The sequence below is a fragment of the Cyprinodon tularosa genome, unplaced genomic scaffold (genome assembly GCF_016077235.1).
Source record: "Cyprinodon tularosa strain WSP-4 unplaced genomic scaffold, ASM1607723v1 ctg581, whole genome shotgun sequence".
In the NCBI taxonomy this organism is placed as follows: Eukaryota; Metazoa; Chordata; class Actinopteri; order Cyprinodontiformes; family Cyprinodontidae; genus Cyprinodon; species Cyprinodon tularosa.
Window position 1 is genome coordinate 124,087 of NW_024039320.1, and position 12,950 is coordinate 137,036.

Below are 12,950 nucleotides of genomic sequence, written 5' to 3' on the forward strand. Positions count from 1 at the left end.
ATATAACCAATATTTTTAAGGCTTATGTTCAAAGCAAACACTCACAGTTCGTGCAATGATTCCTACAAATGCAGTTCAAAACAGTACCTAAGGACAGAAAAATTAGTTATTTTCACCCAAGGCCAAAAAAAAAAAAAAAACAGCAGTTCTTACTGGCAAAACATTTTATGCTTTACTCACAACAAGTCTTTATATATGTGTGGGACTCCCACGGACTGCTACTCTTGGTCACTGAGCAAGACCCTTAACCTCACACTACTCCCCGGGTACCGCAAAATGGCACCCCACTGCTCCTCAAGGAGAGGGGTTAAATGCAGAGAGTTCATTTTGTTGCTTTGTACTTGTGAGAGTGTAATTACAATAAAGTTCAATTTTATTAATTCATATATCTTGTAAACAGCCACAAAGCAGCTTTTATAAAAAGAAAAAACATTCTAAGAAATGCCAAGAACAAGATGCACAAACTTCGAAACCAGGGGTGCAAAAACAAGAGAGACTAACTTTCTGCTAAAGTTTTACAATAGAATAGAATATAATAGAATTTATGGGTTATCTCAGTCAGTTGGTTAACATCTTGCTGATTTCTAATAAAAATAATGACATTATCAGCATAGGCAGATAAAACCAAACATTGGAAGCAGGGGTTCCAGGCAGAGCGCATAAACCATCCCGGACAGCATGCAGCCTTGCTGGACATCTCTACACACCCTGAAAGGAACACACAAATTACTGTTAATCTTCAGCACACTCTCAATGCTACTATACATCACCTTAATCTTGCCAATCAGGCTGGTGCCAAACCAAAACTACAGAAACGCTTTACAATCATGTCATCCTTGTGCAGGGGTAATGCTAATTTTCTCTATAATCTTGCATATGTCATTAGCTCACAAGCAAATAGCACTGCCACTTGCTTTAGGTTTGACAGACAAATGCAGCTGCAGCATCAAATCGCCTATCAATCTCACATTCCTTTCTCTACTTATTCGAGAACAAGACCCCAAGATACTCCTGCACTTAGTTGGAGTCAACTCCAACGTTGACTTGGGAAATCACAACTCTTTAATGCCCTATAAAAGACCCTGCTTTCCACAACGCCTGAATAGACCTTACCAGTGAGGATTAAGAGTGTGTAGTTGGAGCACAGCCTCTGGTCCCTTTCTAAATAGGGAAACCACCTCCCTGGTCTTCCAATCCAGTAAAACTGCCCCTGATATCCGCACAATATTGGAGAGTTATGTTAACCAACACAACCCCATAACATCCAGAGCCTTCAGGAACGCCAGGCGAATATTATTTTATTGTAATTAACAAACATTTCTGAGTCTTATTTCCTTTATACCACAGTTAGATTTTTATTCACAAACTTGCTAAATAGAATAATTATGTTTTGAACTTTGTTTCTAAAATTAGAACTTGAGAAATGAATCCTTCTTGAATCCGACAGTTAATAGCTGTAAGCTGGATGATAACCAGGAAATTCTAATGGTTGGGAAGTTAACCGCAAATACCATATATGGTTATTTTTTATGTTTTATACTTATGCATTAAATTTTATGCTTATGCATTAAAACAATTGTTCACTGTGGTTAATAAATACAGATTTTACAGTAGGGAGAAAAACAGTTGGAATTGCTAATGAGTAATTGCTCGATTATTATATGTCTACTTGTTACTGTTGCTCACAAGTAACTGAGCTTCAACTTAAGCTAACTAAGTTACAAAAAATTGAGATAATGCATTTGTATTTTATTCAATGTATTCCAGTGACACTGTTGAGATGTTGACTTCCACCAAGAAGGTCCTGGGCCAGAATCCCAGCTGGGTTCTTGCATGTAGCTACTCTGCTGGTGTTAATCAATGATTTTATCTTTTTTTATTATTTATTTTACATAATCATTTATTTGTAATTATTTACTTTTATTCTCTTTAATTGTGTTGCCTCGGTGCCACTACAATGTACTCTTATTCCCTTTTCTCATGTACAACACTTAGATTTCTCTTGGCACTAACATGTACTATATAAATAACTTTACCTTGCCTTGCCTTGTCTAGTTTCTCTCTTCCCCTGCTTCCTCCAGTAAATATATATTGTAGTAATTGTTTTTTTTTTTTTTTAAACTGGCTTTATCTATGACTGTGCATGTGTGAATTATTATATGTCCAGTGGGAGTTGTGAAGGACCTGCAGTGCTTCTGAGGTGTACCACACCTCTCACCAAGTCATTGCTGGAGAAAGGCGGCAAATTATATGGTAGTGATGGATGGGTGGATTAATGGATGGATGGATGGATGGATGGATGGATGGATGGATGGATGGATGGATGGATTAAATTTAATTTCAATTTAATTGAAATGGGTCCCTTTTAATGTCTGAAAATGCTAAATGTCAGAAAGTGATGATAGGGAAATAGTTTATAATAATGGTAATGGGGATCAGTGGCAGCTGGCCAATAGAGGGCGTTATGGCGCCACCCCATCAGCCCAATGACCTTTATTAAGACATAAAAAAAAAAAATAATAATTAAACTATAAAATGTATATTTTATAATTCATGATTATAAAATATTTCAAAATATGTTGATATATATTTTTTAGATGTGCAAGATAAATATTTAAGCTTTAATGACAAGTAAAGCGTCAATTCATTTTTCGTCTGATTGAAGACATATTTCCGCCCTAGGGCGCAAAAATGTTTCTCCATTGAGTCTTGTTAAAAGTTGTACATGCGCAGTTGCTCCTCTGCAATACACAAGTATAGGAGAGCTCTGGATGCACCAAGACAGGAACTGTCGTCACAGTTGTTGTGCATGTGATTAACAGGCCGAGTAGCGGAAGGGAAGCAAACTTACCAAGAGAAGCTGGAGGTGAAACCATTTGGACCAGATCAGCCGAACATCAAAATTAATCAGCAGTGCAAAAGACAGATGTACACTGTTTTTTTTTCCAGGACGTGGTTTAGCTACAAGGCTTGGCTAACTGCATGCAGCGAGGCTAATGCTTTATTCTGCTGCCTTGACTGCCTGCTTCCTTTTTCAAACATCAGGATCTAGCCCAGCATGGATAAAGACAGGTAGGACTGATTTAAAGCACTTTTTAGAAAAGGCAAAAAAGCATGAACAATCTGGGATTCACATGGAAAATAATATAATATAGTGTACTTTTTGTAGATGTTTGTTAATGTGCATAGTTGCTCTTAAATAAACACATTGTCAGAAAAGAAATCATTTTTATAGGCTTTATTCTTTTAGGTGTGTGACACCATGCAAAACACAGATTTGCCTTCACAAAGTCTCAGAAGGGCAAGCTTTATGCACAAATGTCTGTCTGTGTACGGGATAACTTGAAACGCTCTGGATGGAGTTTTATTAAATTCTTATCAGAGGTGTCTCTAGTGCCAAAGACAAACCTTTCAATTTTGGTGGTGATCCAGATCATAATCTGGATACAAGAATTAAAAAAAAGATTCTCTAACATTGTGAGATAGGGAACAAGCATTTCCTCACTAAACCAGCGGGTGGCAGCAGTGACAATATAGCCTCTGCATCTGACTCAAAATGTTGTATTTTACTAAAGACAAAAAGAAAAATGAATTGAACCTTGATGGTTTGTTAGCAAGATCAATTGAAAACCTCTGAAAAGATTTTATGGATTTTTTTTTTTTTTTTTACCAAAAGGTTTTCTAGTTCAAACTCTAACGTTACACTCTCTCTGCTTTTTTCATCATAGTAGCTTCATCTGGTCTGTTCCTGTTTGATTCTGACTCCATCCTGGCGAGAAATATCAGCTGTGTTGCTGACATCAACACCTTTGTTTATAGATGTAGATAGTTGGAGCTTGGCATGTTTTTCAGTGCAGTCCTGTTTCTCTTATAATGACTAACTTTATGTGCTCTCTTTCATACTCTGACATGGGAGCTGGCTCGGAGCTCGTCCGCCTGGCTGTGTTTCCTGGACGGTTGCCTTTTTGTATCTTTGCTTCTTTCTGTATGTCTGCTTCTGTCTCCTTGAACCCCAGTCAGTCTCTGCAGATGGCCGCTCACACTGAGCCTGGTTCTGCTGGAGGTTTCTTCCTTTTAAAAGGGAGTTTCCCTTTCCACTGTTGCAAACAAGTATCCTTAGTATGAGGGATTACCTTTGAATCAATGAGTCGATGCAATCAACTGGTTTTCCTTAGATAGGAAACTTTAAACCAGTATGACTGTATGATCTGGTTGATTTGTCTCTGTAAAGTGCCTTGAGATGACATCTGTTGTGAATTACCGCTATATAAATAAGCTAAATAGAAGATGAACTGAATAGAGGTGTGCCTCATGCCAAGGAACAATTCATTTCAATTTGGTAATGATCCAGATCATAAGCGAGTTGTAGCTCTAGGTCTAAGTCACAGAGTGTGCTGGTTAGCGGTGGTCTGAGCTCTCAGAGTGCTTTTCTAGTGTTTTGCTGTGGACTGTTTTATAATGCATTCATACTGTACATTTTGTTGTTGTTGTGTAAAAAGCCTGGAACTCAACTAATCCATTTTGAATTGAAAAACCTTCCTGGATGGGAGGTGAAATGTCTTCAAACTTTGAAAACAAGGTCCAGTGGTTTGTTTTTTAACTTTTTTGGAACAACTATGACCTGGATGACTCCAAATCTTCACCACCATGTTGTTGTCTAATTTATAAAGTATCACTCTAAATGTTTCCAAATTAAGTTTGTTGAAATCATCTTTTGAACAAATGATTTTCTAATAAAAACAAATCTTATTTTTTGAGAAAACAGAGGTCAAAGGTCAACGCCAATCAGAAAAGAATAGGTGGAATATTTTCTAAGAGTCAACACTTTAAACACAGTTATAATATATATATTTCACAATACATCTGTCTGGGTGTTTTACACTGGGTTCTGATTGGCAAACAGCAGATTAGAAGCAAGCGCGCCTACAGATCGCCCCTCCTCTCATGACTTTTCCTCTTATATTCACTGTCTCCTACCACCCTGCTTTCATAAACACTCACACACACACAGAGAGACTCGCGCATAACCCTCTGCTCGTGTCCCTTAAGTGTCTGGATCACAGATAATAGAGCATACGACCTGCGGGGGGCTTACAAAAACATAGCGCTGAGAGTGGGAGCTTCGCACATGAGGAGGAAAGGAGGAAAGAGGACCGGAGCCACACACACACCGCCCGGGCCAAACGAGGGGGGACGCACAGGACCTCTCAACTTTTACGCACGAAGACAGAGTTTTGCGCACAACTCTAAAGAGCGTCAATTTAGTGAATAGGCTGGCATAGAGAGTTATGTGTGGATGCCTGCACCCCTGGGGATTTTTTACTTGTCTGCTGCAGGCCTTCTGGTTGAAATAAAGAAATAATCTAAGTTGATGACTTAGAGTTTTGGAACCAATCAGTTGGATGGAGACGGACTTTCAATGAAGCAAACCCGAAGAATATAACTAAAAAAAGTTATTTACTTGAAGCTAATTATTTTTTGAAGATCAGTAATAGTTATGCCCCGTCCTGGGAAAAACTCCTACAGCGACCAGAAGCCTCCTTACTCCTACATTTCCCTGACAGCGATGGCCATCCAAAACTCCCCCGAGAAGATGCTGCCTCTGAGTGACATCTACAAGTTCATCATGGATCGCTTTCCATACTACCGAGAGAACACCCAGAGGTGGCAGAACTCCCTCCGACACAACCTCTCTTTCAACGATTGCTTCATCAAGATCCCCCGGCGGCCCGATCAACCCGGGAAGGGCAGTTTCTGGGCTCTCCACCCGGACTGCGGTGACATGTTTGAAAACGGCAGTTTCCTGAGGAGGAGGAAGCGCTTCAAAGTGCTGCGCGCTGAACACATGACCTGCAAGAGTTCCCCTATGATGCACTACTTCCACCATCACCATCACCACCACCCGGGCAGCAAGCTGGGCGCGCCACCGACTCACCCCGAACACCCGGCCGCCCCAGCAGGTGTGGCCCGGCTCCCTCATTTCCAGAGCTACGGTGGGATTACCTGCGCGCAGCCCGGCGGGTTCAAACACCCGTTTGCTATCGAGAACATCATAGGTAGAGACTATAAGGGGGTGGTGGCCGGAGGACTTCCTCTCACCTCTGTTATGCACCACCTGGGTTACCCGGTGCCCCCTCAGCTTAGCAGCGTGGTTAACTCCATGTGGCCGCACGTCGGCGTGCTGTCAGAGTCCATGAGCGGCGTGCCCATGCCCGCTCCATCCTCAGAGTATGCGCCCTTCAGTGTGTCCACAAAGGGCCTGTACCACAGCGCCGGCGGACCGAGCCTGCCCGCGGTCCCGGTCCCCATAAAGCCAACCCCATCTCTGGGTCCCATGCCGGGTCTCACGGGGCTGCAGACCGGTCCGACCCAGCTCTGCTCTCCCGGGTCGGTGATGGATAAGGGCGATCTGCTGGAAGGGAAAGGAGCCCCGCTGCACCCGGCTCTCCTGCTGTCCTAACCGGGTAAAACCGCGGCTTCATTTCAGCTCTTTTTCTGCTAAACAAATCAATACAGGCCTATCAGAGAAACCATCTCAGTATCAGCTGTTGTAAGATATAAAAAGTGTACCCTGTAAGTCATTTTTTCATTCAGACGTATGTTTATAAAAAAAAAAAATCTCAATTAATTTGCACACTTTGCAAGGGCATTTCTACCACTAATGTGGCGAATATAATCAGACAAGCAGAACCCAAAGAAAGCGTTCATTTAAAAGACTTTCCTAAATGCAAAATAACAAATGTGTCTATTTTTTTCTGTCCTTCTACTTGTTTTAATGTAAATCACTGCAAATCTGTTGGTTAAAGTAAACGTGGGCCTTTGTGCTTAAAAAATAATCAGGCCTTTGCACTTTTTTTGTCTGTTACTTAGTAGTTTATTCAATATGTTATGTCTGTATTATAATGCTATTTACCTGAAGATATTTATAAAGAATTTGGACCCATATCCCGACTTTTGGATTTTTTTCACCCACAGACTTTTGTTTTACATTTTTGCACTGAAGGATTTCACACACAATTAAAATAGGTTAGATTCCTCTAAAAAATATATTTTCTTTAAGATAAAGGAATATGTGTGACATTAAATGGGTTCTAAGGAAAGGTGTTTGTATTTTCATATAATAGCTCTGACTAAACTAGATTGACAATGTAGTCAAGAATGTGGTAAATGTTTAAAATATATTTTTTGAAGGGGTTTTGTTTGCTTAAATATTAGGTAAATTAAGTTAAATTAAAAACAAAGTGTTCTCTTTAATGTCAAATTTATCTGTAATTTAGCACCTGTATTTTGTAAGAACAGTTTTATTGCAGGTTTTCCTTTCTTAATAATAACAAAATCAATGAAGGAAAATAAAGGAGATAAAGGAAAATGAAGAAACATACAAGTGAAAGTTTAACTTAAAAAATAATCATGCATTTATTGAAATTGAAAAAAAAAACATCATATGTGATACATTTTTTAAAGCAAATTTCAGATTCTGAAACTATCTTTAAAAAAAGAAAACAAATAGAAAGAAGTCCTACTCTGTCAGTTAAACTTCTGTTTAAAATAAAATAAAACTTAACCTGAGTGAAATGATACCGCCAGCCTCAGTGTTCTCATAGGTGTGACCCCAGTCTGGGCATTTTGGGCTGTGAGAGCTACAGTATAAGATCCTGATCTGACTGAACTGAGGAGGCAGCGACACACTGCATCACAGCTCTACCATCTTCAAAAGCAGAAATGGTGGTGGTGGGGGGGTAGGATCAAGTTTGCTCTTTTGTTTGCTCTGTTTTAATGAAGCTTTGAAGCCTCTCCACTCCAGTAACACAAAGCCTCAGGTTCATCCCACTGAAAGTGACTTATATTTAACCTCCTGTCCTCCTGTTTAGCATCCCAAAGGCACCCACCGCCGACACTATTGTCACACCAGCCTCTGAACAAATAATTGAGATTCACCAGTGGAGGAGATGCGTAGGAGTGAAGATTTGTCAATCAAATTACGTTTAGAAAAAAATCTCTTTATTCCACTGATGCTTACGCTGGATTTATTTTTTACCTTCCATCTCTTCCTCAGGTTGAGTCTAATATGCATACAAACACACACACACATGTTCTCTGTAGGACGCTGGTAATTTCTAGTTAAAGGGAAGTGATATTTGAAAATGTGTGGGTGTGAAGATGTGTCTGCATGAGTGTATGTGTGTGTTTGAGTTTCTTTAATTCCCTGATCAGCAGGTCTCAGTGTCTTTAATAGCCCTCACTGCATTAGCACATAATTAAATGCCACTAATTAAGACACAATAAGAGGAGTAATAATGCAGCCATTACTACCCTCCATGATCTTCAGTCTTCACAACAGCAATGTCGTATGCTTCTGGAATCATAATATCACACAAGGTCTCCTGATGGGCACATGTGTTGACACGCAGGGTAACAGGAGCTGTTTATTGCATGCATAAATATAGGTCTCCTGAATTTACTGACTTAAAATCATATTGTTGAGCAGCCTCGGTGCTGCTTTTTTTGTTGCACTCTTTCACATACATAACTGTATGTTTTTAGATAGAAAAAATTATTGATTCCTATTTTCTTCCCTAAATAAGACATTTAATTTGTTAAAAGAACATTTGTTTGACATGTGTACTTCTCTATTCTCTGAGGCTAAGGCAGTCATTATGGGAGGCATGGGGCTCATGTTTCCCATTGATATGAACTATTTTGAAGTCATAGTGTAGATTTAAAAGAAAAAGCACCACTGTTTTATGTTAGTTGTTTTATTAAATAGTAAACAAAAGAAAAGAAAAGAAAGCAGTTTTTTTGATAAGGATCTAACAGTATGCACATTTCTTCTTCTTTGCTTTAATTTTTTTTCTTTATAATAAGAAATAACAGTACAAGTGTATGCTTTTTTTTTGTTCAACTGTGTAAAAAAGTTTTATTTAAACAATTCTTGAATAAAAGTATAGTTTATATTATTATAATTTTCACAACTATAATTATTATTATGGTTATTTTTATAAGTCGAGGTAATAAAATAACCATATAGTGGTAATATTTTTAATCATCTCATTCAATTTACTTGCATTTTCTGTCCAACCTAATCAGTATTTCTTCTTTTATTATAATCGATCCATCTTAGGTTATCCCGTTTCCTCGAACTTGTTTCTCAATAAGATTTCCTATATAATTAAAGCAAAAAAAAAAAAAAATAAAAAAAAAAATAAATATATATATATATATATATATACATACAAGGGTGTATAATATATACTTCTAGATTTACAGAAAAAATGTGGAAATCTTAGGACACTCAACTTTATTCCAGACAAGTAAACCAAGTATATCTTAGATTTATGCAAAAGTTATCTACTTTACTTTTCTACATCAATAATCTTCATCCACACCATTAAGAAAGGAAAAACACTTTTTACCCTACTTGCACAAAAATAATACCCCTGACAAAACAAACTGGTAATTAGCAAGCAGTTGTTTCCACAATAATTTATCAATTCACTCCTAAATTAATTCAGTGATCAACATTTTTAGAAATTTCAAATAATATTGGTAAAGGACTGGTAAATGCATAACATGCATAACATTCCTAAATGTTAAGTTTTTGTGTGTTTGCTTGTTAGTTTTATGAACTTATTTTGTAATAAAAGTGTTTATATCTATTGTTTTCTCTCAATATGGACTGCTGGTGAAAAGCAAACCCAAAATGCGCTCAGATACTAAAGTGTTAGTTTTGGACAGAACTGCTTCAATCACCTTACAAATGTTCAAATTTCAGACAAATATTACATATGTGTATTGGTCTAATTGTGGAGACTTGAGGGAAGTTGTGTCTCAGTTGATTTGCTATGTTTCTGTAGAAAAATAAGTCATTTAAAGAATCAAGTCTTTTATTATGATTATCTTAGCTGTTCTGAAAGCTAAACACAGACCATCGACTGATATGATTACACTTCTATAAGTCTGACAGGCTCATAGCAAACGATTCAGACAGATCAGATTGTTCTGAGGACCACAACTAGAAAGTAAGCTTACTTTGCATTAAATACAACATAGCAGACCTAACTGTAGGGGATTCTTATATTATTTCTTTTAGCTTGAATAATAATAATAAAAAAAACATTCAGAAAACCTTAACTATGAAGCCACAAATAAAACTGAGACTTGTTCTTGCAAGCATCTAGTTTCGTTATCATTGATCCCCACTTGGATCTAGGTGATTAACAATAATATAATATAATATAATATAATATAATATAATATAATATAATATAATATAATATAATATAATATAATATAATATAATATAATATAATATAATATAATAGAATAGAATAGAATAGAATAGAAAATCCCTTTATTGTCCAACAATGGGGGGAATTGTGGTATTACAGCAGCAAAATATTATAGTAGAAGTGGTCACACAATGTGCACTTTAGAAAAGTGTATAAAAATAACAAATAGAAAAATAAAACAAATTGTACTGTACGATGTTTTCACAATATAAATACTCTGTATCTGGAGAATTAAAAAAATCAGTAAAAGCTGTGGACATTTTTTACAGTAATGCATATGTGAAAAATTGCAGCAACACTAGAAATGTGCATGTTATTTAACTCACTAAGATAAAAACTGATAGAAAAGAGGAAGGATCTGTGATAATGCTTCCTAGTGCATTTAGGGTGCAGCAGTCTGTCACTGAAGAAAGATTTCCAGTTCAGCAACAGCTCCTACATGCGGTGGGACATTATCAAACAGAGATGTTAATATAGTTAGGATCCTTTTGTCAATAATAAAGAGAGATTTTTCTTGCTTTTTCAATGATTATTTTCATTTGGTTTTACTAAGTAGCATTGGAATTGTTTTAACCAACAACAGATTCATATCTAGTATGCTGATCTGATAAAACATCATCAGTGGAAGTAGCAGTCTAAAGGCTAATTGTTCAGCTCTTCCTGTTTCATTCTTTATAGCAATGAAAGACTATTCAATATGCTGATCTCTCCTTATAGACAGGTATGTAACACCTAATGCATGGTACCTTTAATATTGTTTTTTTTTTAAGATTCCGACCATTCTAACTAAAGGTTGTTGTGTTTCTCTAAAATGAGGCTTCATTGATTCAAAAAGCTGATTTAGTGTGGAGGAAAATATGTTTTATGGTAGTTAGAAAAGTTCATAAACTCCCTAGTTTGTGCAAGAACTGGTCCTTGCATATTTTCCAATGAAAATAATAAAGAAAAATGTTTTGATTTCTCATATGAAAATAAAGCTATCCCCTACAATGGATTTAGCACTTGTGCCACCAATTACCTGAAATTAATATGAACCAACTCATGGAAAAATACTCCATCATGTAAAATTAGGGCTTAAAATGAATAATATGAGGATTATAAATGAATAAAACATCTGTGTCAGAGGTTTCACTGTTCGCCCTCTGAAACATAATGCGATGGTCATGCATAGATGATGGTGCATTAGTGGTAATTACCCACCCTTCATAGGGGCCAGGGTGGCAAACTCTACATGCGTTTTTCCTAATGATCAGCAAGAGCTGGCCATCATGATGAGCAGCTTAATTCTTCTGATCCTATCTGCCGCTCACATCAATGCACGCCTGCAGTAGCACATATGCTTCAATATTATTCTTTTTTTTTGCCAGTTATTTGGACACATTTGGAGCGAAAAGTTTCTTAAACATAAAATTTACTAAATTTATTCAGACTTTCAAAAGATGCTTGAAAAATAATCTAAAAAGAAAACCATCTCACTTTTTTTACAGATAACAATTCTTTATAGATAACAGGTTGGAGCAAAGTAAAATTTAATTACAAATTGGTTTCTTAATAGATTGAATATATTAACAACTAGAAAAAGCTGTTTCGGAGAAACATCAAAGTGGGAATGCTTTTGCTGAATGAAAAAAGCTGAAATTACCTGAAAAACATATGAAAATTAGATAGGAAGTCATCAGAAACTTCAAACTGCAGAAAACAATTGAATCATCTGAAGATTTTGAAGGGTAGAATCATTTGGCAGTAAAATGGCAGAAACAAACTCATCTTAAAAGCTGCACAGCCAAACCATACATGATATCAAAAAATGTCTTGAATGTGGGCACTAGAAGGGTCTTAATATAATGTCTCCCAAGTTTCTAGAAAAATGTATAAAGAAATTTTGAAGGGGGGTTTACCTACTTTCCAGAAACATGTCAGGCGTGTTATGAATTAGCAGCAAACAGAAAAGCTTAATTCCTGTCCAGAAAAAGAGCAGAATGAAGCCAAAGTTCACAACATAGGCTGAAAAGTATGAAATTAGCTGAAGTAGAAAAGAAATTACAAAGAAAAACTTTAATCTTATCTGGTTGAAGAAAAAATTAGTAGCTTAAGGATGGGATGTAAAATGTTGAGGACGATGGTATTGAATAAGTATTAACATTTTAAAATCATATGTGGAAATGTCAAGACTTGGCAAAACAATTGGAAAATTATTTAAAATGTGTCGGTTGATCAGCATAAAGAAAACAGTGTTATCCTTAGAGGATTGAAAATCTACAAACCTATGTGCAAGACTTACCATGAGAAGCAGAGGAAGGACAGAGAGAGAAGCGTATAGAAAGAGAGCTAATACCACTTAAGAAGCTGAATTTATCAAAAAATTGAACCTGCATGTTATGAGCCGCTGTGGTGATGAAAGCACTGTTGGCAGGCTTAGGCTGCATGTTACAAGGTTAGCAGATGCTTTATTACAGTGTAAATCTTAGAACCTGATTAAGAAATATGCACTGAGGTGTGTCGTAAACAGGCCTTGGTAGTGTAATTTGAAGAAATTGGTTGACTTTGGGTCATAGCTACAAGCCACACGGCACAATGAATGAGTGTGCGTAAGGAAGAGGCTTTTATTTTGTAGGTTCCCTTTTATTTTGAAAGTCTATCATGGATGTGTGTCAAGGGAAG

General features: G+C 36.9%; 1 protein-coding gene and 1 non-coding gene across 2 annotated transcripts; one reads left to right on the top strand and one right to left on the bottom strand.

Annotated features, from left to right (window-relative positions):
* Positions 1–802: 802 nt before the first annotated feature.
* Positions 803–903, bottom strand: LOC119797400. Its single transcript, XR_005282583.1, has one exon. It is a non-coding gene; the product is annotated as a U6 spliceosomal RNA (small nuclear RNA).
* A 4,099-nt stretch (positions 904–5,002) lies between these two features.
* foxb2 (forkhead box B2) lies at positions 5,003–6,939 on the top strand. Its single transcript, XM_038306469.1, has one exon. It carries the CDS (start codon positions 5,498–5,500, stop codon positions 6,458–6,460), a length of 963 nt encoding a protein of 320 aa, XP_038162397.1. The 5' UTR covers positions 5,003–5,497; the 3' UTR covers positions 6,461–6,939.
* Positions 6,940–12,950: the final 6,011 nt, after the last annotated feature.

Excerpts from the sequence above, each read along its gene's own strand:
- foxb2 (XM_038306469.1), top strand. The coding sequence starts at position 5,498 with ATGCCCCGTCCTGGGAAAAACTCCTACAGCGACCAGAAGCCTCCTTAC.